This window comes from Pogona vitticeps, chromosome 7, assembly GCF_051106095.1.
Source record: "Pogona vitticeps strain Pit_001003342236 chromosome 7, PviZW2.1, whole genome shotgun sequence".
Classification (NCBI taxonomy): domain Eukaryota; kingdom Metazoa; phylum Chordata; class Lepidosauria; order Squamata; family Agamidae; genus Pogona; species Pogona vitticeps.
The window spans coordinates 8,867,279-8,891,362 of record NC_135789.1 but is presented as its reverse complement, the minus strand read 5'-3'; the positions used below and the strand labels follow the sequence as shown (position 1 = coordinate 8,891,362).

Genomic DNA, 24,084 nt, shown 5'->3' with positions numbered 1-24,084 from the left:
AGCCATCTCCTGTTTCCTTCCTTCCTTCCCCCTCTCCCCCTCCTTCCTTCCTTCCTTCCTTCCTTCCTTCCTTCCTTCCTTCCTTCCTTCCTTCCTTCCTTCCTTCCTTCCTTCCTTCCTTCCTTCCTTCCTTCCTTCCTTCCTTCCCCCTCTCCCCGTCCTTCCTTCCTTCCTTCCTTCCTTCCTTCCTTCCTTCCTTCCTTCCTTCCTTCCTTCCTTCCTTCCCCCTCTTCCCTTCCTTCCTTCCTTCCTTCCTTCCTTCCTTCCTTCCTTCCTTCCTTCCTTCCTTCCTTCCTTCCTTCCTCTTATCTATCATGAGCTCGCTCCTTCCTTCCTTCCTTCCTTCCTTCCTTCCTTCCTTCCTTCCTTCCTTCCTTCCTTCCTTCCTTCCTTCCTTCCTTCCTTCCTTCCTTCCTTCCTTCCTCTTATCTATCATGAGCTCGCTCCTTCCTTCCTTCCTTCCTTCCTTCCTTCCTTCCTTCCTTCCTTCCTTCCTTCCTTCCTTCCTTCCTTCCTTCCTTCCTTCCTTCCTTCCTCTTATCTATCATGAGCTCCTTCCTTCCTTCCTTCCTTCCTTCCTTCCTTCCTTCCTTCCTTCCTTCCTTCCTTCCTTCCTTCCTTCCTTCCTTCCTTCCTTCCTTCCTTCCTTCCTTCCTCTTATCTATCATGAGCTCCTTCCTTCCTTCCTTCCTTCCTTCCTTCCTTCCTTCCTTCCTTCCTTCCTTCCTTCCTTCCTTCCTTCCTTCCTTCCTTCCTTCGTTAGATTCTTGGGGGGAGCTCCAGACCCACTGAGAGGGACCCCCCCATCTGTGTCCTCCCTCTGAAGTGCAATGCACTGACATGATAGCAACTGAGGGCACCCGTTGGTTCATAGCAAAATCTCCTTTCATGGGTAAAGGCCTATTTATGTATGTGGTTAAAAAAAATTACAGGAAAGCAATATATAGTTAAGTATTTCAGGAATAGAACAAGTGCGTTTTCTGCAGTGCCTGATGCAGCTGACAGTCGTGGTGATAAATAGAAGATGAGGAGATAGACATCTTAAATTTCATAGGCGCGGCTGGGACAAACAAGCTCTCCGCTTTGAAATTGGTCTTCCTGTCCTTCCCCCAGGCCCCAAATAAGGCACCAGAAGAGACGAGTGAGCAGTTTTTAAATGCCACAGAGCTATAAAAGAGAGGAAATTCAAAGTTATTAATGCTTGTCCTTAAAACCTTCTGTCTCAATAGGGAAAGCTGTTTGATGGGGAATGGTTCAGGAAGACACAGGAGCGTCCTATGCAGCTGTGGTGACGCAGCAGATGGAGACTCCAGGTGTAGGGACAGTATACCCCTGACAGTGGGGCCTGATGATGGGGCCATCACAGACAGCTCCATCTCTTGATTGTGGCAACTCTTATGAACCAATCTCCCAGATGAGGAAGAGGGAAGCCATTGGTCCTCTGGGTGGTTTTGGCTTCCGTTCCTTGAAGGTTTAGACAGTATGCCCTATGCTAAAGGGTAATGGGAGTTGTAGTTGAAAACATCTTGTTTTTATTTTGTTTTTTTCAAATATGCCCCCTGTCTAAACAAACCTCCGGTCTTATCCAGCAAGGCAGTTCTGTTACAGGATGGGTTTGGAATGAAAGATTCCAAAGGAACCCCCCCCTCGCCACTGCATGTATGCCCCTACTTTTTTCACATCTTGATTTTGGGGGTTTTCCCCTATCAAAAAAAAATAAAAAAATCCCCAGTCTTTAGAGATCGGCAAGCCCACCTCTGCCCCATGCTCCGTTTGGAAAGCGTCTGGACGCCATTGACCAAGGTGAGAAGCCACAGCTTGAGACACAGGCTTAGGGGTTATGGGTGGCAACTGAGGAGACCCCCCCCCAAGCCCAAGCTGAAGAAACAGATGTTCTTAAACCCAATCCCCTGACTCCCAGCACTTCTGCCCATGAAGTGTGTGAGACCAGACCCACACTGGCAACCCCGGAATCCGGTAACTCCAAGGGCAAGAAGCACAACACACCTTCTTCCTATGAAGAAGCCCGCCATCCTTGGAGGTAGGACACCCATCCAGAGGAGTCCAGAGGAAGAACGTGAGCCCAGAGATGTAGACGGCCTCCGTTGAGCCCCACATCCTGTCCTGGCTCACTTGGAGCTGTCCAGGGTCCTGCACGTTCTGGCCTCCCGCTACATGGTGGTTGGGACATTGGAAGAATCTGAGCACCATCCAACTGCCTCCCTGTGCTCTCCCGCACACCAGTCTCACAAGCCCCTTCTCTGCTCTCCCTGACTGGTCTAGCCAGCAGCAGGAGCTCAGCTGGGCAAGAAGGGAGATCTATCTCCGCCCCCTCCCCCGTCCGTTGTTCTGGGGCCGAAAAAGGAAGGAGTGGCAGCGGGAGGTCTAAGGAGATCATAGACATCCCCAGGCCACCTTAGAAGTGAGGAGGCGCCAGCAACGGGTCGGACCCGGGGAGCGTATTTGGGTTCTTGAGGAAGTCTTGAGGTTGCCTGAACAAGAGGATGGGTGGGGTTGGCTGTGTGAGGAGGTCCGGTAAAACAGAACAGAGGAGAGCAGCAGTTCCTCAAAAAAAGGACATCAGAATGAGCTGTGTAGCTTATGGCCTGCCACGGGCTGGAGAGCAATCCTGTCTGTTGCCTCTGATGCTTTGGGATGCCCTATAAGAGATTTACCCTGATCTATGGCCCTATCTATGGGCCTGAGTGCTCACTGGAAGGACAGATCCTGAAGCTGAGGCTCCAATACTTTGGCCATCTCATGAGAAGAGAAGACTCCCTGGAAAAGACCCTGATGTTGGGAAAGTGTGAGGGCAAGAGGAGAAGGGGACGACAGATGGTTGGACAGGGTCACCAAAGCAACCAACATGAATTTGACCCAACTCTGGGAGGCAGTGGAAGACAGGAGGGCCTGGCGTGCTCTGGTCCATAGGGTCACGAAGAGTCAGACACAACTTAACAACTAAACAACAACATGGACCCATTCCCCCTGGATCTTCCCCCTGCGGCCCCCGGTGCACTTTTAGAAACCTTCTCTGGAGAGGTGAGAAATCCTCTCAAGGAGATGCCGGGCCTGGTGAAGGGGCAGGCGGAGAAGATCTGGATTCCACGAGACACACCATGGAATCTTGGCCAAGGAGAGAAGGTCGGTGGTGCCCTTTGTTGTGGGTTTTGCCCCCTTGTGTTTATTGTGTCTCTGTGTGGCTGAAATCTGGGTTCCCAGGGCACCGCTGCTCCATGAAGCTTTGTGTCGTCTCTCCTCGCCACACACATTCGCACACTTTTGTCCTTCCTTATGGCTTCCCATTCTCTTCCCCGCCTCCCAATTGCTCTGAATGTCCTCTTGGGGTCTGCCTCTCCTCGCCTGCCCCCCCACCCTTCTCAATGCCCCTCTCATTCCTTCTGCCAGTCAGCAGACATTTTGCCCTCGCTTTCTGCCCCTTCTCCTCATCTATTGGCGTCCGGTTTGCACAGGAGAAGGGAGAGCAGGCTCCCTGGGATTGAGGGAGGAAGCACTAGGCCTGACAGCCACCATTCCAAGCCCAAAGGAGAGCGGGGGGGAATGCCACTGGGTGGACCATCAGCAGAAGCTGTGAGTGGGTATTTTTGTGTACACTTTTCCTCACGGCCCAATTTTGATATGCCTACTTTGGGTGTTTTTGCAACCATTTCCTTCTAAAATATAATGTGAAGTGGATTCTTGTGTGCTTTGACCATTTCCTCATAAGATACAGGGCATATTTTGAGTTGGGGAGTTGACTGAAGAACTGTGAGTGGGGAGATTTCCATAGGGAAACCTCTGCTTTGGTACCTATTTGCAGCTGGCAACAGAAACTAAACTCTCCCGACTACGTTTGGAGGACTTCGCACCCCACCAGCTCTGCCAGGTGGGCATTGTTGGCTAGGTTCCTGATGAACGGAGTAAGGACCCTCCTTTTGAACTGAGAGAGCCAGCTGGGACTCCAGCCTCTTCCCATCACATTCTAAGAATTCAGTGGTTCAACCGCAGTACTGCAGCCAAAACTCTGCTCACGACCCGGGTTCAATCCCAGGTAGCCGGCTCAAGGTTCACTCCGCCTTCCATCCTTCTGAGGTCGATAAATTGAGTATCCAGCTTGCTGACTGGGGTGGAGGGGAACAATGTATACCCTGCATACTTACATTGTAAATTGGCCAGAGAGTGTGTTAAGTGCCATGGGGGCGGTATGTAAGCATCACTCTTTGCTTTCTCTCTCCCCTATGGATGATGGATTATGCAAGAGAAGTCATGTATCTGTATCTCTAAGGTGAGCCCCATCCCCAAGCCAAATTTACCCCTTCCTCGGAATAACATTTCTTTATCCCTCCCTGCCATATTTAATGCTAATGGCCCACGCGGCACATGACTTCCTTGGAGTGGCCGGAGGGTAATAATTTGAGATAATTTTTTTCCTTCCGATAACGCACCACGGGCTCATCATTTGCATACCGTCCAGCTTCCTCGCGCACACTTCTGCTCTGCCCCTGAAGGGACACAATTAAATTACTTGATTCACCTCCTTCCCTTTTGGATCTGGGCTTGATGAATGTTCTCTGCCGTGATCTTGTAAAAGCAAAGCTGGTCTCTTTCTTGGCCCGTCTTCAAGGTGATTAATGAGCCCTTTCTGGCCAGGTTGAGAAGGAGAGTGTACTTCTACCTCCCCCACCACCACCCATCCCTCCCCCCCCTTTTTTATTAACTGTACGTTAGGGAGAAAGAGCATTTAATATTCCATGATAAACAATTTAATAATTCAATAGCAACACTGACTCGGTAATACGTACCATTTCTCCTTGGCACCTGAGTGTGGAAGCCATTCTTCTGAGTTCAGGAAAACAGATGACCCAGGGAGGGGAGAGGAGGAACCCAAACAGCTCCGGGAAAATCGAGAAACAGGATAGATTTCTAGAACAAGAGAGCTGGAACTCACCCAAGGGTCTTATAGCCCCCATCGCACAGTTGGCAAAAGGAATTGGCCAAATGGCCATGACTTAACCTTCGTTCAGCAAAGAAGAGACAACTAAATCTTTCCATGAATTCCGTTCCACCCCCAGGTAGTTCTAGCTTCCCAATAATAATAATAATAATAATAATAATAATAATAATAATAATAATAATAATAATAATAATAATAATAATAATAATAATAATAATAATAATAATAATAACAACAACAACAACAACAACAACAACAACAACAACCACCACCACCACCACCACCACCACCACCACCACCACCTTGGAACTGCAGAGCTGGAAAGGACCCTATGGGATCATTAAGTCCACCCCCAGTCAAGGAAGCCCAGTGGGGGGAATCGAACTCCCAACCTCTGGCTCCACAGCCAGAGGCCTAAGCCACTGAGCACTCCAGCAGTTCATTTTTAGCTGAAATCCCCTTTTCTGTAATTAGAATTCCATTGCTTCAGTCCCCACCCTCTGGATCAGCAGGTCTTCCAGGTAATAGCCGGTTGTATATGCAAAGGTGGCTCTCCCGTCGCCTCCTGGTCTCCTCGTCTCTCGCTTAAACCTAAATTGTCCATGGTTCCTTTGACCGCCCTTCATCAAGCTCGGTTTACGGAGGGCAAGCGGATGTGTTTAGTTTTGTGTTACATCGTCACGAAAGAAGACTTTCTAGAATTCATTTCAGACCAAGCCCATCCGTAATTCCCGACACAAGCCGGCACAGCAATTAACTCGCGGGGGAAAAGTGTTCTGGTGAAAGATCCCAGCTTGGCTCAAGGTCTGTTTTGCACATGGCTTTCATCGGTCTTTAAATAACACCTTCTGAAAATATCTTTTGGGAAGGAGTACCTGGAGGCAGTGATCTTTAGTGGTTAGAGAGCTGGACCGGAACTTAATCCAGGACTCAGATCCCCAGTTGGTGGTGGGGCACACTGGGCGTGTGTGTGTGTGTGTGTGTTTGTGGAATATAACAAAGAAATAATGAATGCACAGAAAAACACAAGGCTGTGGCGGTAAGCCAGTTCCTGTAAGAGGCCATGGGAAGGCCAAAATGAATGATTTGCTTCCTTTATATACCTGTGTAATGTATAATGCGAGGTTTTCTGCAGTCGGCTACTATCACTGTTTATCTAATTAGGCCAAGGTTTGCTGAAAAGCAATCACAGAATAAGACTAGTCAACCAACGGAGCCTCTTTGTTCAAGAGCAGTATACCTGACCCTCTCCTGGAGGCAGAAGCCGGGGCTAGATAGCTCCTCCTGGTTCAAAGCCCGTCAGCTGAGCTTCCTTTGGGTTCTTCTCCGCAAGTCGCAACAATATTTTAGGCAAAATATCCCAGAGGCTTGGAAATATTCCTCTACCCCCCCCCCCCACCTCACGCCGTGAACCGACGGATACAAATTTGACAAAGAGAGAAAAGGAAGAAATCCCCCACTGGAAAAAAAATCTAGAGACACAATCTTTTGGTGTGATTGGTTTGGGGTATTATTTTGTGGAATGTAATGTAGCAGCTGAATGTGGTTTCCCCCCCCCTCCCCACCCCATGCAGCTCTTCTTGTATCTTCTCGATCTCTCCAGGCTAGCCTTAGCCATCAATTTATTACTCCTGGCCTTGTTTGTGTTTGGGAGAGATAAGCACAGCGGAAGAACGTATTTTTCTCTCAACCAGCTCATGTCTTTCTCTCCCGACCTCCATCCTTCCCTCTCCCCTTCTTCCTCTCCCCGAACCGCCGTCCCCCATCTTCCACGCCGACAGAAATCCATAGGAAGAATTCATATCGGGTTAAATGTGACCCTCGTTTATCTAAGAACGGAATGCTTTTTTTTTTCCCTGGGGAAGCCTGGACTGAAGGGCTGTTCTTAAAATTGGGGGGTTGGGTCCCTATCTGGGATCGGCTCTCTTTGAAAATAATATTTTAAAGAATGAGAAGGTCAAGATGTGGACCTCAGGTTTCGCCAGAAAGCAGCCCCTGTAATATGCCAGGAGCCGATTCCTCCAGGGGATCTAATAATTACTCATTAAGGGCCCAACCTCTGTTAAGGCTTCTTCAGAAGACCCTGGTCTACAGCTGTCTAAGAAGAGGTAGAGACAAAATGCAAGAAAAGCTGCCGGTCAAGGGTGCAGGGAGCATATCCTGCAATGGGAAGATCAGAGCCTGGAGATGGGGCTTCTCCCTTTTCATGCCTGATCTGTGTTTTCCTCCGGGAAGTGTGAACAGGCTTGTTTCCCACGGTTGTGCAGGCAATGAAAGGGTCCCTGGTCTCTCCTGCTCTTATCTCCGGTTTTTACATCTAAATCTCCTCCTCTCTCTTTGCTCCTCTCTAGACTTTTTTCTCTTTAAGGCTGCATTGCATGGAAGAAGATCGCATGGCCATGTTTTGGCACTGGAACTTAAGCTTTTAAATACTTGTTTTAATAATAATAATAATAATAATAATAATAATAATAATAATAATAATAATAATAATAATAATAATAATAATAATAATAATAATAATAATAATAATAATAATAATAATAATAATAATAAAGAGAAATGAAACGTCCCAGCATTATGGCTTAAATGGACTGTTTCTGGCGGTTTAAGATTAGGCATCCTTCAGTCTCGAGAGACTATGGTAATGTGCTCTGTATGGAGGACTTGGAACAGCATCTAGTGTGGCTGAGAAGGCCAATTCGAGAGTGACCGTCCCTTCCACACTAAAGACAAATCTAATCTGTCCCCTGTCCAGCTCCCTGATTTTGCTGGTTTCAGGACGGCCTCTTTGCCTCAGCCTGCTGGACAAGGGTCTCTTCGAATTGGGAGATGCCGTGATCGAACGCTCAGAGGTCAAGGTTTCCCATCTGTTCAGGTCCATTCTTAAAGCCTTCAAATCCCGCTTGCAGATCTCCTTGTATCACAGCCATGGTCTCCCTCTGGGGCGATTTCCCTGCACTAATTCTCCATACAGGAGATCTTTGGGAATCTGACCATCAGCCATTCTCACGACATGCCCAAGCCAACGTAGACGTCGCGGTTTAACTAAATTCCTAATCTCAACTCTGTTAGAGGCAGGACATGTGCTTAGGAATTCTTTCCTTCCCCCGGCCAAAAACAAAATAAATTCTTTGAATTTTGAAAAAGCAGGAAAAAAGGGGGCGTGGGGCACCCCAAATTGCTTGACTGTCCTTTGTTTTAAGAGATGGCCCATAAATTCCAAAAGGCCAGCTGAAAACAGCTGGCACACTCCATCTAAGAAAACGAACCTGGCCTCCACATCATCAGCCATGTGAATCTGGGAGATTAATAACAGCATATAAGTTTGGAACAACCCACAAGAACTTGGAGCACAGCCTTGAAGAAGATGATTTATCATCGAAAGCTTGCTGTTTTGTTTTTTTCTTTTCTGCTTTTTTTTTTGTTTTATATTCTTAATGGTTGATTAAAGGTATCACCTGTTCTTGCATTGGCATTATGGGAGTGGCACAAATCAAACAGGAGAAAAGAAATATTATAGGGGTTGTTTTATTCATTGTCCTTCCTTAATTTGGTGTTTTCTGTTGTGATTTTTCACTCTGTTTTTCACGAACAACTTCTTTCACCCATGGTATGGTTCCACAAAAGTTCCTACGACTCTTAGTATTTCAGGTCCCACTGAGTTTGCGGAGACCAGTATCTAGAATTGTGAAGGTTAAACATGAGTGGACCTGCTATTAGAAGCATTGAAACGGCTGGCTAGCTGCATGGTTGAGGTCTCTGACTGCAGAGGTTGGGAGTTTGATTCCCCCAATGGGGCCTCCTTAACAAGGGTTGGACTTGATGATCCCATAGGGTCCCTTCCAGCTCTGGTGATGATGATGATGATGATGATGATGATGATGATGATGATGATCCTTAATGAACTGCTGGATAACTCCGTGGTTCTGGCTCCAGAGCCAGAGGTTGGGAGTTTGATTCCCCCACTGGGCCTCTTTGAGAGGGGCTGGACTTGATGATCTCATAGGGTCCCTTCCAGCTCTGCAGTTCAAAAGTTATATTATGAAAGGGCCCCTCTGTGTTGGCAGGTTTCAGGGGTGGTCCCATAGCCAATGACAGATTATTTATTTTTCTGGTTTTAGCCAGATTCCGCCTTGACATACGGGATTTTAAAGACCGGGGGCATTATGGCCAGCATGGGAAAGGGAGCCCCCTTCTCCCCCCCAGATGTTTTTTAAATTCCCAGTCCTGGAAGATTTGCCCCACCTAGCCAGTTGCTGAGTTGCTGTAGTCCCAGAGAAATCAAACACCCCTCTGGAAGGCCATGACCCCCCATTACTACTCTGTGCACAAATGGGGAGGAAGACCGATTAGGTGAAATCTGGAGAACCAGAGGGGGCATCTGTTGGAAAGGGTAATCTAGCCACAGAGAGCTGTGGACAGAGGAGGAAGAGGCACTGGGAGGGAAAGAAGGGGGATTTTCGGGAGGTTTTGTTACCGACAGCTGGGGCGTGCAACCTTGCCGTTTTTGGGGGCATATTTCTTGAAGGGCCCAAAGCCAGCATGAAAGGCTTAAAAGTGTTACTGCCCTGGGGAGTGGTGTGAGCCAATAAGGTCAAAGTGTAAGGATGGAAACAAAAGAAGTAGTAAAAAATCATTAGGCAGAAGGCAGGAGAAAAACAACAACAACAACCCACAGATTGGAAGCAGGAAGAATAAGCAGATCTGCTGAAAAGCTCCTTGGAAAATAAGCTAAAATCACCCCCAGGCAGAGACACCCACACCCACCCACAACCACAGTTTAGTAAACTGCCGGGATGACTCATTATGGAAGGACGCATCCTTTGAGGCAAGCATGAAACAGGTCAAGTAGGTTTTGGAAGCGAGTCATGGAAACCTGCAGAACATGTTTATCTAAATGCTGTGAAAGCATTTAGGAGATTTCTGGCCAAGGTTGCTCTGTGTGAACGCTTCCAGAGAGAGAGAAAGAGAGAGAGAGAGAGAGAGAGAGAGAGAGAGAGAGAGAGATGCTATTGTCATTTCTGAACACCCAGATCTAAAAGGAGTAAGTGTGTGTGTGTGTGTGTGTGTGTGTGTGTGTGTGTGTGTGTGTGTGTGTGTGTGTGTGTGTGTGTTTCTGTTCTGGGAGTGTGGCCTCCCTTTCACCCTCAGCTTCTTTGCTTCACTTTCCACAACTTCTAGAGATTAACATGCTCGAAAGCCACCAACTCCAGCTTTCCTCTTCCCCCCCCAGCCCCCAGAAGTTGTTTATTGTCGCAACCACTGCTAATGTTGTTGTATTTCTTTCTGTTCTTCATGTTCCAAAGCCAAATTACTGTGACTAATGTACTTCTATAAATTTTTTTGCAACCATCTCCGTGGCTGCTCTCTGAACATGATACATGGGCTCTTCCCGGGGAATTCTGTTCTCTCCTTTTCGCCTCAGCATCCCTTTCCCGATGCGGCACAAGGCCGGCCTTTTTTTGCATTATATCAATTTGCCATATGGAGAAGCAACTGGAGAGAGAGAGAGAGAGAGAGAGAGAGAGTAGATGGAAGAAATACAGCTGTATCTCGAATGGACATTGAGAGCTGTTCCCCTAAGAAGCACATTTTTGAGAGAAAAGGGAATTGTGGACATTAAATAAATAAACAAATAAATAAACTTTTTTTGGACAGAGGCTGACCAAAAGCAGAGGAAGCCACTTGCAATTCCAGAGGGAACACGGCCCTCAGGTTTTGCCAATCAAATCAAATTAAATAAATTTATTGTCATTGTAAGTATACACACAGTATACACATACAACGAAATTCACACAGACACCCAGAGACCAGACCCGCATGCACACACATTAAAAAAAAATCCCCAAACACTCCCCACCCACTAAAAATCTCCCCCTAAAAATACAAACATCTACACCACAGGCTAAGTCACACTGTCCAACTATTCACTGCTGGTGGTCTTTAAGTTCATTATTAAGTGCAATTATAGCTCTGGGATAAAAACTATTCAGAAAACATGTGGTCCGAGTCTTAATTGTTCTGTATCTTCTGCCAGATGGCAACAGTTCAAAGAAGCTGTAAGCAGGATGGGAAGAGTCTCTAAGAATGTTGTGTGACTTCCTCAGACAGCGGGATGTGAAGATGTCATCCAGGGTTGATAGCTGGCACGCGATGATATTCTAGGCAATTTTAATGATTCTCTGTAGGGCTTTTTTGCCAACCCTCCCATCCCTCCACTGCCTGTATTCCTTCTCCGTCCATGCGGGCAGAGGTGCAATGGGAGCTGCGCCCCAAGCTTGGTCAGGTTTTCCAGTCTCTGGCTGTGCCGATCCAGGAGGAAATCTTGGTTCGATCCTGCCCTACCACTGGAGCAGGGGATTTCTGAGTGGCCAAGTGCCCTTCTGCCCCTGTGCAGAGAAAATGCTGGGCGTGTTAGTGACTTTGGAGGAAAGCTTGTGCACCATGGACCTGGTTGTGATACCCTGGGAAGCTTGCGTGTGCTTCCAGATGCAAGCGTCCGGGTGTGTGTTAGAACCTGCATCACCCTTTTGGTCAAAATGTTCCATGTACACAAATCCCCACCCACCCCAATTACAAGCAAGGGGAAGAAGAGACTTCAAGGGGCTCAGCTATGGTCACCCAATGGTCTGTTGCTGTGACAGGATTTGTGCCGGGAGAGGGAGGTGGACAGGGGATGCCATCCTCCAGCCGGGGGCTTTTGCTCCCAGTAGGATGCTGGTATGGAGCCCCCTGATCCCGTTCCCCCTCTTAGTTGTACCACAATAGCAGCTTTTATCCTAGACTTCATGCATTAGTTGCCAAGATCTCAGGAAGCTTCTCTTTTTCATTATTTTAATTACAGAAAGCCTAATAAACTGAGCAGCACAGCTAGTGGGGAAAACTTTTCTCTGCCCCCTGGAGAAAGCTGCCTTCCTGAAATGGGCCCATCATCCACCTTCAGGGGCAGATTCAGCCTGAACATTATGTGGCCTGAACATTGTGTGGTTCCTCTCTCCACAAAGAACTGTCAACCAGGAACAGTTTTCCTTGATCAGAGTTGTCATTGTTGGGTTTTGTGTGTGTATATATATATGCTTTGGAAGCTGTGTTTGCAATACTACCTCCATGATGGCTCATTTTCACAGGCTTGACATGGGAATTGCTGCGAGGCTGATGGATTTTTCTCACCGTTGCTGAGTCCTCTCCTTTCTTCCCCCTTTTCCTCCAGGCCTCAAAATGGCTCTATGATCCTCTACAACAGGAAGAAAGTGAAATACAGGAAAGATGGATATTGCTGGAAAAAGCGGAAAGACGGGAAGACCACCCGAGAAGACCACATGAAGCTGAAGGTGCAGGGGGTGGAGGTAAGCGATGCTCTAACCACTGTGTGACACAGCCTTGACACATTCGGGTCCTCAGTCTTCGGAGGGGGGAGGGACTTTTTCTGGATGACCTTCGCTGTCAGCAGATGCAGTGGCCGCGTTGATGGTGGGATTTCGGGAGTTCAACGGTCCAAAGTTCTTCTTCTCTTGTTTCCTCTGTGATGTTCTGCCAAGACATTTGTGGTGGTCCTGTTTCTTGCGAAGGGTTGCTTTAGTTGGGCATCGATGTTCGTCTTCCGGCAGCCTCGTTGGGCCATTTGGTCACCGTTTCTATGGGACTCCACGTAGGACGGAAAGAGCGTCGAAATGTTCCTTTACGGCTTGTAGGGCTCCTGGGAGCCACCATGTGTAAGGTAGACTTTTCTACTGTGCCAAAAGAGAGTTGTGACCACTGAGCAGATTGGAGGGTAGCTTCTTCCATGGTTTGGTCATGAAGGGTAGTTGAGGGTCCTCATCAGCAGAGAGAGTCTGGATGTCACCCTTCCATCCAGGATGACGTTTGGTGTTTGGAAGGGCACGGTCTGTGTGCATATATTTATGGAAATACTTTGAAAGCTGCGTTGGTAGCAGGTAGAAGGCATCGTATGACTTGGGTATGTTTTTCACACTTTGAATTAACTGCTCCTAAGAAGCAGACTGGAAGGGGGCGGGGGGAGAAGGGAGGCCTTCTGAAAAATCCAAATGTCAAACATTTTGATCCATTTTGCATTTCACAAATGACGTTTTGAGTAGAAAATGGTTTCTGGAACTGGGAAAGAGTAGTAGCAACGGCATTAAAAAAAAGAAGTGTGTTCAGATGTAGGAAAAAAACTTATATATATAAACCCAACCTCTAAAATACAGAGGTTTCTTTCTTTCTTTCTTTCTTTCTTTCTTTCTTTCTTTCTTTCTTCTTTCTTTCTTTCTTTCTTTCTTTCTTTCTTCTTTCTTTCTTCTTTCTTCTTTCCTTTTCTTTCTTTCTTTCTTTCTTTCTTTCTTTCTTTCTTTCTTTTTTTCTTTCTTTCTTAGCAATTGGCTGAATGCCTTTGTTTGGATGGACTTTTTTTTCCTGCTTTAAAGTTTAACTTTCTGCTACCACTGAACCAGTTTTGCCTATTTGGAAAAAAAAACCTCTACGAAAGTAAAAGTTTAAAAAATAATACTAATAATCGCCCTTGAATACATGCCAGCTTATTTTTAGAGATGTGATGCTCGGTGGTGTGTTTGTCATCTCTGCTGAGAAGAGAAAATGCTTTGTGGGAGAATAAGGAGCTATAATGACCACGAGCCGTTAGAGACCCATTTCTTCCCCCACTGCGTACTTAATAATTAAATGGTCTCCAGAGGGGTCCGTGGGAACGCTGTGTGCAAGAAGATGCTTGAATTCTCACTCATCATCTCCCCACCCACACACACACTCATGTGCGCCGCGTGGCTGAACTGCCTCTAACGGCGCGGGTTCAAATCTCCGTGCTTCTGCGGCACAGCAGAAAATAACTTTCCCAGAGAATTAAAACTCTGTAATGAAAATGGAGGGCTCCCCCCCCCATTCCAGCATGAGTGTCCTGCAGCGGGGTTTGTGTGTGTGTGTGTGTGTGTGTGCGCGCATGTGTGTGTGTGTGTGTGTGTGTGTGTGTGTGTGTGTGTGTGAGAGAGAGAGAGAGAGAGAGAGTGAAGTGGTGGAAGGAAGGGCTTGTGTACCTTCAAAAAACCTTGCTTATCAAACCTGGCATTGTTAGAAGGGGTCTGTTGTTTCTGTCAGACGTGCATTGGCACAAGAAAATGCAAGTTCTGTTTCTGTGTTTTTGGTTTGCCTAACATTTAAGGCTGCCTGGATGTCCACACTGAGATCCTGCCTGGTTTCTCCCACTGGACTTGACCATCCTCCTTCCTTCCTTCCTTCCTTCCTTCCTTCCTTCCTTCCTTCCTTCCTTCCTTCCTTCCTTCCTTCCTTCCTTCCTTCCTTCCTTCCTTCCTTCCTTCCTTCCTTCCTGCCTCCCCCTCTTATCCATCCCTCCATCCCCTCCATCCATCATCCCTCCTTCCCTCCCTCCCTCCCTCCCTCCCTCCCTCCCTCCCTTCCTTCCTTCCTTCCTTCCCTTCCTTCCTTCCTTCCTTCCTTCCTTCCTTCCTTCCTTCCTTCCTTCCTTCCTTCCTTCCTTCCTTCCTTCCTTCCTTCCTTCCTTCCTTCCTTCCGCCCATCATCAGCTCCTTAGCTCCTTCCTTCCTTCCTTCCTTCCTTCCTTCCTTCCTTCCTTCCTTCCTTCCTTCTTCCTTCTTCCTTCCTTCCTTCCTTCCTTCCTTCCTTCCACCCATCATCAGCTCCTTCCTTCCTTCCTTCCTTCCTTCCCTTCCTTCCTTCCTTCCTTCCTTCCTTCCTTCCTTCCTTCCTTCCTTCCTTCCTTCCTTCCTTCCTTCCTTCCTTCCTTCCTTCCTTCCTTCCTTCCTTCCACCCATCATCAGCCTCCTTCCTTCTTCCTTCCTTCCTCCTTCCTTCCGTCCTTCCTTCCTTTCCTTCCTTCCTTCCTTCCTTCCTTCCTTCCTTCCTTCCTTCCTTCCTTCCCCCTATCGCTCCTTCCTTCCTTCCTTCCCCCTATCGCTCCTTCCCTTCCTTCCTTCCTTCCTTCCTTCCTTCCTTCCTTCCTTCCTTCCTTCCTTCCTTCCCCCTATCGCTCCTTCCTTCCTTCCTTCCTTCCTTCCTTCCTTCCTTCCTTCCTTCCTTCCTTCCTTCCTTCCTTCCATTCCTTCCTTCCTTCCTTCTTCCTTCCTTCCTTCCTTCCTTCCTTCCTTCCTTCCTTCCTTCCCCCTATCGCTCCTTCCTTCCTTCCCTTCCTTCCTTCCTTCCTTCCTTCCTTCCTTCCTTCCTTCCTTCCTTCCTTCCTTCCTTCCTTCCTTCCTTCCTTCCTTCCTTCCTTCCTTCCTTCCTTCCTTCCTTCCTTCCTTCCCCCTCTCCTTCCTTCCTTCCTTCCTTCCTTCCTTCCTTCCTTCCTTCCTTCCTTCCTTCCTTCCTTCCTTCCTTCCTTCCTTCCTTCCTTCCTTCCTTCCTTCCTTCCTTCCTTCCTTCCTTCCTTCCTCCTTCCTTCCTTCCTTCCTTCCCCCTCCTCCTTCCTTCCTTCCTTCCTTCCTTCCTTCCTTCCTTCCTTCCTCCTTCCTTCCTTCCTTCCTTCCTTCCTTCCTTCCTTCCTTCCTTCCTTCCTTCCTTCCTTCCTTCCTTCCTTCCTTCCTTCCTTCCCCCTCTCCTTCCTTCCTTCCTTCCTTCCTTCCTTCTCTTCCTTCCTTCCTTCCTTCCTTCCTTCCTTCCTTCCTTCCTTCCTTCCCCCTCTCCTTCCTTCCTTCCTTCCTTCCTTCCTTCCTTCCTTCCTTCCTTCCTTCCTTCCTTCCCCCTCTCCTTCCTTCCTTCCTTCCTTCCTTCCTTCCTTCCTTCCTTCCTTCCTTCCTTCCTTCCTTCCTTCCCCCTCTCCTTCCTTCCTTCCTTCCTTCCTTCCTTCCTTCCTTCCTTCCTTCCTTCCTTCTTCCTTCCTTCCTTCCTTCCTTCCTTCTTCCTTCCTTCCTTCCCCCTCTCCTTCCTTCCTTCCCTTCCTTCCTTCCTTCCTTCCTTCCTTCCTTCCTTCCTTCCTTCCTTCCTTCCTTCCTTCCCCCTCTCCTTCCTTCCTTCCTTCCTTCCTTCCTTCCTTCCTTCCTTTCCTTCCTTCCTTCCCCCTCTCCTCCTTCCTTCCTTCCTTCCATCCTTCCTTCCTTCCTCTTCCTTCCTTCCTTCCTTCCTTCCTTCCTTCCCCCTCTCCTTCCTTCCTTCCTTCCTTCCTTCCTTCCTTCCTTCCTTCCTTCCTTCCTTCCTTCCTTCCTTCCTTCCTTCCTTCCCCCTCTCCTTCCTTCCTTCCTTCCTTCCTTCCTTCCTTCCTTCCTTCCTTCCTTCCTTCCTTCCTTCCTTCCTTCCTTCCTTCCCCCTCTCCTTCCTTCCTTCCTTCCTTCCTTCCTTCCTTCCTTCCTTCCTTCCTTCCTTCCTTCCTTCCTTCCTTCCTTCCTTCCTTCCTTCCTTCCTTCCTTCCTTCCTTCCTTCCTTCCTTCCTTCCTTCCTTCCTTCCTTCCTTCCTTGGTCTTCTGTCCCACCAATCGCCTTATGAGACACCCTTGGAGTCCCACCCAGGTAGAAAGAAGCACTTTCTTATTCTATTGTTTTCATTTTAGCAGGCAATGACAACGGGGCACTTAAGGTGGCTTCCAGCCTGGTGAAAGGCCACAGGCGGGCATGGCAGTTCACCCCTGTAGGGAGGAGAGAAGGGGGTTCTTAGCAATGGTTATGAAAGCCCTCCGCCTTGCTTCTCATACGCAGTATGGGTACCACTGGTTGAGAACCACCAGCTTGGTCCACTAGAGCCAGGTGCTTCTAGCATATTCCTGCATGATGCCAATGCATGGGGGTTGGGGGTTGAGATGGACAAACAGGGAGCCACTGGGGTCAAAACCCTTCCTACCAACTTCCCATCTCCTGTAATTCCCAACCTCCTCGCCTGCAGGTCCTCCAGCAATTCCTCACCTTCCGTTTCCAGCTCCCAGACTCTTGGGGGGGGGGCTCTGGAATATTCAGAACCATTGCAAGGGGCCATGCATGCTTGTCTTCCCTGACTACCAAGAGAACTGCCCTTAGTCCTGCTGAGGTTTCTCATGCAAGCTGGGTACACACACGCCTCCGTCTCCTTCAAATCATGCTTTCTGTGCATGCCCGTTGAGGAACCTGCAGTATTTAGCACTCCTGTGCTTTTCAGAGGTTGTCCTTTTGAGAGAAAGGTCTGTTTTCCAAGAAACCATAATGTCCGCTGAGGAGCAGGGCCACTTGGTGCGAATCTCCGATGAAGGCACAGGAGGCCATGAGGATGCTCCCAAAACACCGGGAGGGAGGCAAGTGACGAAAGGAGATTTGTAGATGGGAGAGGAAGAGCTGGAAGCCCTTGAAGAGGTGAAATGGAAAACCAGGGGAAAGATTATGTTCTTGGTACCACCATCCTTGAGGCTTCGTCCAGATGTCTCTGGGAGATGAGATGGATCGAAGGGTCCTCCCTCTTCCACCGCCTCCACTCTTTCTGTGGACCTTGGCTCTCAAGGAGGCTGTTGCTCCTCAGGGGTGGAGAGATCATGGTGTGATGTGCGGTGGGCTGGGAAGGAGGAGGTTTTTAAGCCTTGCATGTAGAGGGGGGGGGGGGAGAAGCGGCCGAGACTTGCAGGTGGGGTATTGGAAAAAAGGGAAAGTCAAAACAATTGGGGCTGACCAGCTGTGGGATGATGGGAGTGAGTTCATGTTTGAAGCTACAGTGAGGAAGAAGGGGATGGATAGCTTAGAGAAAGAAAGAGTGCTGTCCTCTGAAGTTGCCGGCCACAGAGACTGGAGAAACGTTAGGAAGAACAACCTTCAGAACATGGCCAAAGAGCCCGAAATAACCCACAACAACCAGTCAATGGTTTCGTTCCTCCTTAGCCACTGTCTTCCGAGAAAACTGTATTCTCATGTACACAACATGATTCATGCATTTGCCAATGACTTGGTAGGGAAAAACTTAGTGCCTTTGATTGAGCTCAGGCTTTGGAGCTCCCCTTGGCTGCAGAATGAATGCAGAGCAGAGGAAGCAGCTTATAGAAAGTGGCTGACCCGCCAGTCTGAGTTTTGCGGATGTACGTTTGCAAGCATCTTGAACCATAGAGCGTGCGGTCGAAGCAACCCAGGATTTCTGAAGAATAATTTCTGCCAGACTAATCTAATCTCACTTTTTTTATTGGTTTAGTGGCTTAGTGGATTGTGGGGATGCTGTGGATGTAATTTATCTTGATTTCAGCGAAGTAGTTGACAAAATCCCCACTGGCAATTTCATTAGGAAGAAACTCTACAGGCATAAGGCTGAGAGATCGTATCGCCTTGTATATTCCCAGCTGTTTGTGCAACTGCTCAGATTGAGCCCCGCAGAGATTCCTTCATCAGAGTGGGCTTTGAGAAAGGTGTGGCACCTGCTTGTCTTGGGCACGGTGCTCTTCAACAGTTGTGTTACTGACTTAGGTGAAGGCACCGGGGGAATGATGCAAAACCAAGAGGGACAGCTATGAACACGGGAGTGAAACTCAGCATGGGTGGGACAGAGGAGGAAATGAAATTAAAATTGGAGGGGGAAAGCAAAAACTTAGCATTCAGGGAAGGTGGGGAATCAACTGTGCAGACAAAGAATGGATAGCAGCACCTCCTATTATCAAGGCCATACCATGATGACCAAGAGGACTGGGGAGAAAAGGAGTTATGTGCAAGTACAAAAAATTAAAAATCCTCTAGCCACCAGATCTCGAATGTCAGTGGGAACAGAAAAATGGAAAACTCTCAAGTGTTGGTGGAAAGCAGAGCTGGCTGGGACTCTGAACCAGGAGCTCTCCTCTCCCAGGTGAGAGGACACGCTGCAACAAAGATTTGCTGTCTCTCTCATGCTTTTCTGCCCCCAGAGTGCAATTTCATGGGACAAGCCAATGTCATGAGCTGAAAGTGGGATCACAGGTATGAACATCAGACAGGTGGGATTCTGAGGGGCTTCAACTAGGTGTGGGTGCGATGCTGAGTGATGGATGAGGTTTGCGGTGGGGCCGCATCCTTCCCTCCTTAGCACATCCCTAGCTCCTATCAGCCCCGTCACCCCAAGCTCAGTGGTTTTCCAGATTGACAGAGACCTTCGATATGTCGAGTATGTTTCCTTCTGTGCCAAATCCTGAATTGAAACTTCTTGGAAGAAAGGGGTGTGTTTGGAAAAGGAGGAAATGGATGGGTGGATCCCCGTTCTGCCATTTTTTTGCTGTCTCTCTCTCTCTCTCTCTCTCTCTCTCTCTCTCTTGCATTGATGGGCTTTGCTCCATCAAAGAGTGTCTGACCCTGCACACATAGACGCTTTTCCCAGCTATTTCAGCATCGAGAATTCACTCGGTCTTTACCGTATTCAAATCTCCTGACGGCAGCTGTTCAAAAGCCCCCAATCCATCATCCTCTCTGAACTTCTAATTAGTTAGGATCCCCTAGTGGGGTGCTCATAATCAATTTGCCATAATTAAAAATTTCAACTAATAAATAGAAGGAAAGCTGAGAGCTGAAAGTCACTCTGGCTCCTTTCCTGACTGACGGTGCGCTGAATTTACAGCTGGGTGCTTCGGTTAATGGCGCTGTCTTTTCCATGGGCAGGACCTCCTATAAATACCCGGGAATTACATGTGTGAATGAGAACGGTCTCCCCATCCTTGTCCCGGGCGAAGGGCGGTCAGTCGGTTGCTTTGCATCGTGCCATTCATTCCAGGCACTCCTTACAAAAAGAATTTTTAAAGTACATCCCAATGCAGTATTCAAATCATAATAATAATTTTAAAAATTCAAGATTTTCCAATATCATTGAGGGCAACTTGCATTTAAAAAAAAATAAGGCGAGAGCCAAGGTAAAGCAGAAGGAGATGTCAAATTTGTAACGGGGTTGGCACAAATCTGGGGTGGCCTGGGGGCAGGGATCCCCTCCAGAGTGGAGGTCCCACCCGAGCTAAGGCTCTCCTCCTGTACATTGCCAGACAGATTATGAGCACCCCACTAGGGATCCTAACTTTTCAGGAGGGTCTCTGAAAAAGAGCTCTGTGTTCAGGCTGGTCTCGGGTTGTCAGATAAGCTGCTTAGTCCATGGAATACCTAAATCACCCGAAATCGGAAATGGGGATGATCTCAAGGGCTTTCTGGTCCACTCCCACCATGAAGGGCATCTGCCAACCCGGACAGATGTCCCCCCCGCAGCCTCTGTTTAAGCATCTCAGCCAAAGGAGGTCCACCTTCTCCTAAGACGGCACCTTCCGCTACCTTGAGAAATCCTCAAATTGTTTGGTTGGGATTTCCTTTTGTCTAATTTGGAGCCATTCCTCGGGGTCAAATTACACAAAAATTAAATCACATTAGGGCAGCCGGAAGCCAGCTTCCTTGACTGCCGGCGATAACAGAGAGGCAAGAGAGGCACTGAGCTTTTCTTGGGAGGGAGCCATGTTTACAAAAATTAGTGCTCACCTTTATTTGTTAATGATTGATTGATTTAAAATATTTTTTTATCCCGCCTTTCTCCTTAAAAAGGACCCAAGGCGGCTTACGCCGTTAAAAAGACAATATCGAAAAGCTAAAAACAGAAAGTGTACGATTCTTAAAAAAAAAGAATTAAGCAAGCAATTGATTAAAAACAGTAAATAAAATAAAAAAACACATTTACAACAGAGCCCCCACGATCCATTAAAAAAAAACCCTCTTGGACCACCAGTCATTGAGGAAAAGTTTTCCTGAAGAGGAAGGTCTTTGCCTGCTTGCGGAAGCACAACAAAGATGGGGCCAGGCTGGCCTCCAGTGGGAGGGAGTTCCAGAGTCATGGGGAAGTGATATTTTTACATATAAACGAAGCCAAGGACACAGAAATGAGGTGGGTGGGGAGATGCAGCTATTAATTTTTGCAAGAAAAATAAGCGCTTGGGCAGGGTTTTTATGGAGCTTTTAACTCCATCCTCCAGAGGACTTGAGGATGCTCCCTGAAAGAAGCATCTGGTCCTGAGGAGCTGAGCAGAGAGGGTGGCGTGGGATGCTCGGTGGCACCAGGAAATCGTATAATATTCAGTGTGGCTTCTGTGAGGGGAGAGGAGAGTTGTAAGGTCTGACTGGGATGAAAGGAAGGACGAGGAAGGGGGCATGGGATGTAGAAGCATCTCAGCCTTGGAGTGGTCTGAGGGAAAGTGGACCAGGAGACAGGAGAAGACCGCCTCCTTTATCTGTCTCTGAAGCCGGAGCAAGAAGAGGCCAGACCTTGGGTGGCTTTTGCTGCAAGTCGGCATTTCTATCTTCTGATGCTCCGTGGGCATCTATCTGGCCAGCCTGGGGAGCCCTCTCATCCTCTCTTCTGCTAGGTGCCCTCGGTTTTCTGCTTCCTCCTTCTTCTCTTCTCCCCGGCGGCCAGATCCTTTGCCCAGTCCTTTGGCTCCTGACTGGCACCCACCCCCTGCTCATGCTGATGGGCCTTGGAGGGGCCTCCGGCAACCGCAGCACTGGCACCTCTGCAGTTTCCAACCCTGAACATCCGGAGGGACGGGCGCAAGTGTGCATATTAGATCTTGCATAACCCCTGGGTGGCAGAGCCATTTACCACCCAAGAGAGGGTGGCTGAACCACAGGACCCTTTGTGTGCGCGTGGTGGTGGGGAGTTCACTTCCAGCCCTGCGGTTCTTTGATTTCCTGGACTTTGAGGGAGGAAAACCCAAGGATCTGATGAGGACAGTGGCATTTCTCCCGTTTAAACGGCTGCTCCTGACCACCACGAACGTATGCCCCTCACCCCCAATTTATTAGAACAAGCATGGAATTCGTACGTTGGCTGCACTCTGGCTAGTTGTCTTGTGAAAGGAGGTGATGCTTTCTCCCTTCCTTTCACCTGAGTTGATTTCCACCCAAAGGAGAGTCTTATGGGGAGAAAAGGTCCGCATCCTGAGAATTTTGCCATCTCAAGCATCCATTCCTGCCTCTATCATCCTTTGACACCGCTGCAGATTTGCCCAGATGACGGGCGTTTTGGGTGGTTCACTTTATACGTTCCAGAACATTGCTCTTGGGGGAAAAAAATAAAATAAATCACAAAAGATCATTGTATATTATTATCCACACAGCTTGGGATTTGGGAAAGAGCGTTTGGGAGCACACCACTGCCTTTTCCTTTTTCTTTTTAAGAACCAGCCCCCTCTTAATAAGTGACCTATCGGCTTTTCCAGCATTATGTAAAGAATCCCTGCTGGGACATGGAATAGCAACAGAGAGAGAGAGAGACAGAGAGAGAGAGAGAGAGAGAGAGAGAGAGAGAGAGAGAATTTAAAAAAGCCAAGCTTGCCTCACTCATTTCTTCGCCAATGTTGGCAAAATGTACTCCTGGGTTATTGCTGGAGGGCGAAGCGACTTGTGAGACTGGAGCTAATCTTGTAAAACTATTCCTCGGATGCTCTGATCTGCTTTAATTTAACATGGGTTTGACTCTCCATCGGAGGTGAGCTGTGTCGTTTGCAAACTAATTAGGTTCATGTTGTTCAGACCGGCTGCTTCATGCATTTCAGCAAAAACAGGAGAGGAGCTGCTTGCAGGGAGGGAGTGAAACCCGCTTCCCCCCCATTCCCCCCTCTGGGCACAGGGCTCGGCTTAGCACTCCAAGGGGCTGCTGTGTAGAGCAGGGGTGCTCGGTGTCCTTTCAAGACCATCTCCCCAACTCCTAAACACCTGATCCCTCCAGGATGCCGATTTACAGGCGCCGTAAAGTAGATCCACTGAATCAAAGTGGGCCAAAAGGGCCGTCCAGCCTAGCCCTCGCCCTTGAGGACTAGTGGGATGGCCAGAAGCTCTCTCCGGGAGTTGTGTCTGCTTGTGTTTTTCTTGGTGGCCTGCCAGAAAAGTCATGTGAACTTCTGGAGGACCACAAAAGGAGGTGATTTCTCCTGCCTCCCTGAGGACTCACCAAAGTAAGAAGGTGCGGTAAGCAAGTCAACACCCTAACTCAGCCTAATTTCAAGAGTTTGGCCCATTTCTCAACCCATCTGGCGTTCCCTCCACCCCATTGCAAGGGACACAAGACATTTCCAGCTCTGTGAGATAGCACAGTGGTTTAGGTCTCTAGCTGTGGAGCCAAAAGTTGGGAGTTCGATTCCCTGCTAGACCTCCTTGAGAGGAGTCAGACTCCATGATCCACAGAGTCCTTTCCAGCTCTGCAGCTTTAAGATTCTGCTGTCACCTTCATGCTGGACCACAAATGGAGCATCCTGTCTAGGCACCTTCACCCACCCCTAGGCCAAGGTTTTAGGGAAACGGAAAGCAGCTCCCATTTCTGTTTGCTCACTCTGCAAAATTTTGGTTGCTCTGTGACCCTCACTTCTTGCCCTTAATCCATTGAATATTAAAGGAGACCCACCGAACCAGCAAACATCTGGTCAGTCAGCACTTAAGATAAGACCTCTCGAATCAATGGATCTATTCCCCATGAAATTAGGTTTTTTAAAAAACCCTTTTAAAATAATGTGTATTGGACTGCACTACAGATAAATACTAGGTTGTTTAAAAAAGCCCTCTTAGTAATAGAAGCATTATTAATGATCACTATCAATCTTTGCTAATTCCAAGTGAAGCTGAATGGGGGCAAGGGGACTAATAAAACTTTATTAATCCAAAACCTATTAAGGAATTTGAAATCACCTGTGGTTACATGGACAAAAAACTTGTTCCCATCATGATTTACGGATTGTCTTTACAATCTGAGCTGATCTTGGGGCGACACAAGGCGGCGGGGTTAGAATTAATCTAGACATAAACCAAGTTTCCAAACATCTGCTTTGTTTTTATGATCTTTTTGTTACTCTTCATTTTTTACTGCTTGATTTTTCGTGGATTGCAAGGGACCAGACATGATTCATGCGGGCGTCCACTGACACAAACCATCCAGATCCCCTTCATCTTTTGGAAATTTCCATTCTCGCTACGCCTTGGGAAGCTACCACCGAGCCCTTGTCCAACGGGGAACTACATTAAGGAGCCAAAAACGGATAGAAGTAAGAGCTTGATCGCAGTAATCCGTTGTCTGGCTAGTTATCTCGTGAAAGGCTGAGAGAATTTAGCCCTTCAACCCGCTGGGGGGCTTACTCCAGGAAATGTGATGTATCTTAAGAGTTTGCGCTCTGTAAATGCTCCCCTTTGATTTGCAAAGCAGACCACAACATAAACACTATAAGGCA

The 24,084-nt window shown here is 48.0% G+C and overlaps 1 protein-coding gene across 4 annotated transcripts in view; it reads left to right on the top strand.

Moving 5' to 3' along the window:
• CAMTA1 (calmodulin binding transcription activator 1) overlaps nucleotides 1–24,084 on the top strand; it is a 583,032-nt gene that overhangs the window by 225,276 nt on the left and 333,672 nt on the right. For all 4 annotated transcript variants that reach the window (XM_078379134.1, XM_072977723.2, XM_072977721.2 and 1 more), the window contains exon 4: nucleotides 12,168–12,303. In XM_078379134.1, the coding sequence (XP_078235260.1) occupies nucleotides 12,168–12,303 (136 nt within the window). The remainder of the gene's footprint in view (nucleotides 1–12,167; nucleotides 12,304–24,084) is intronic.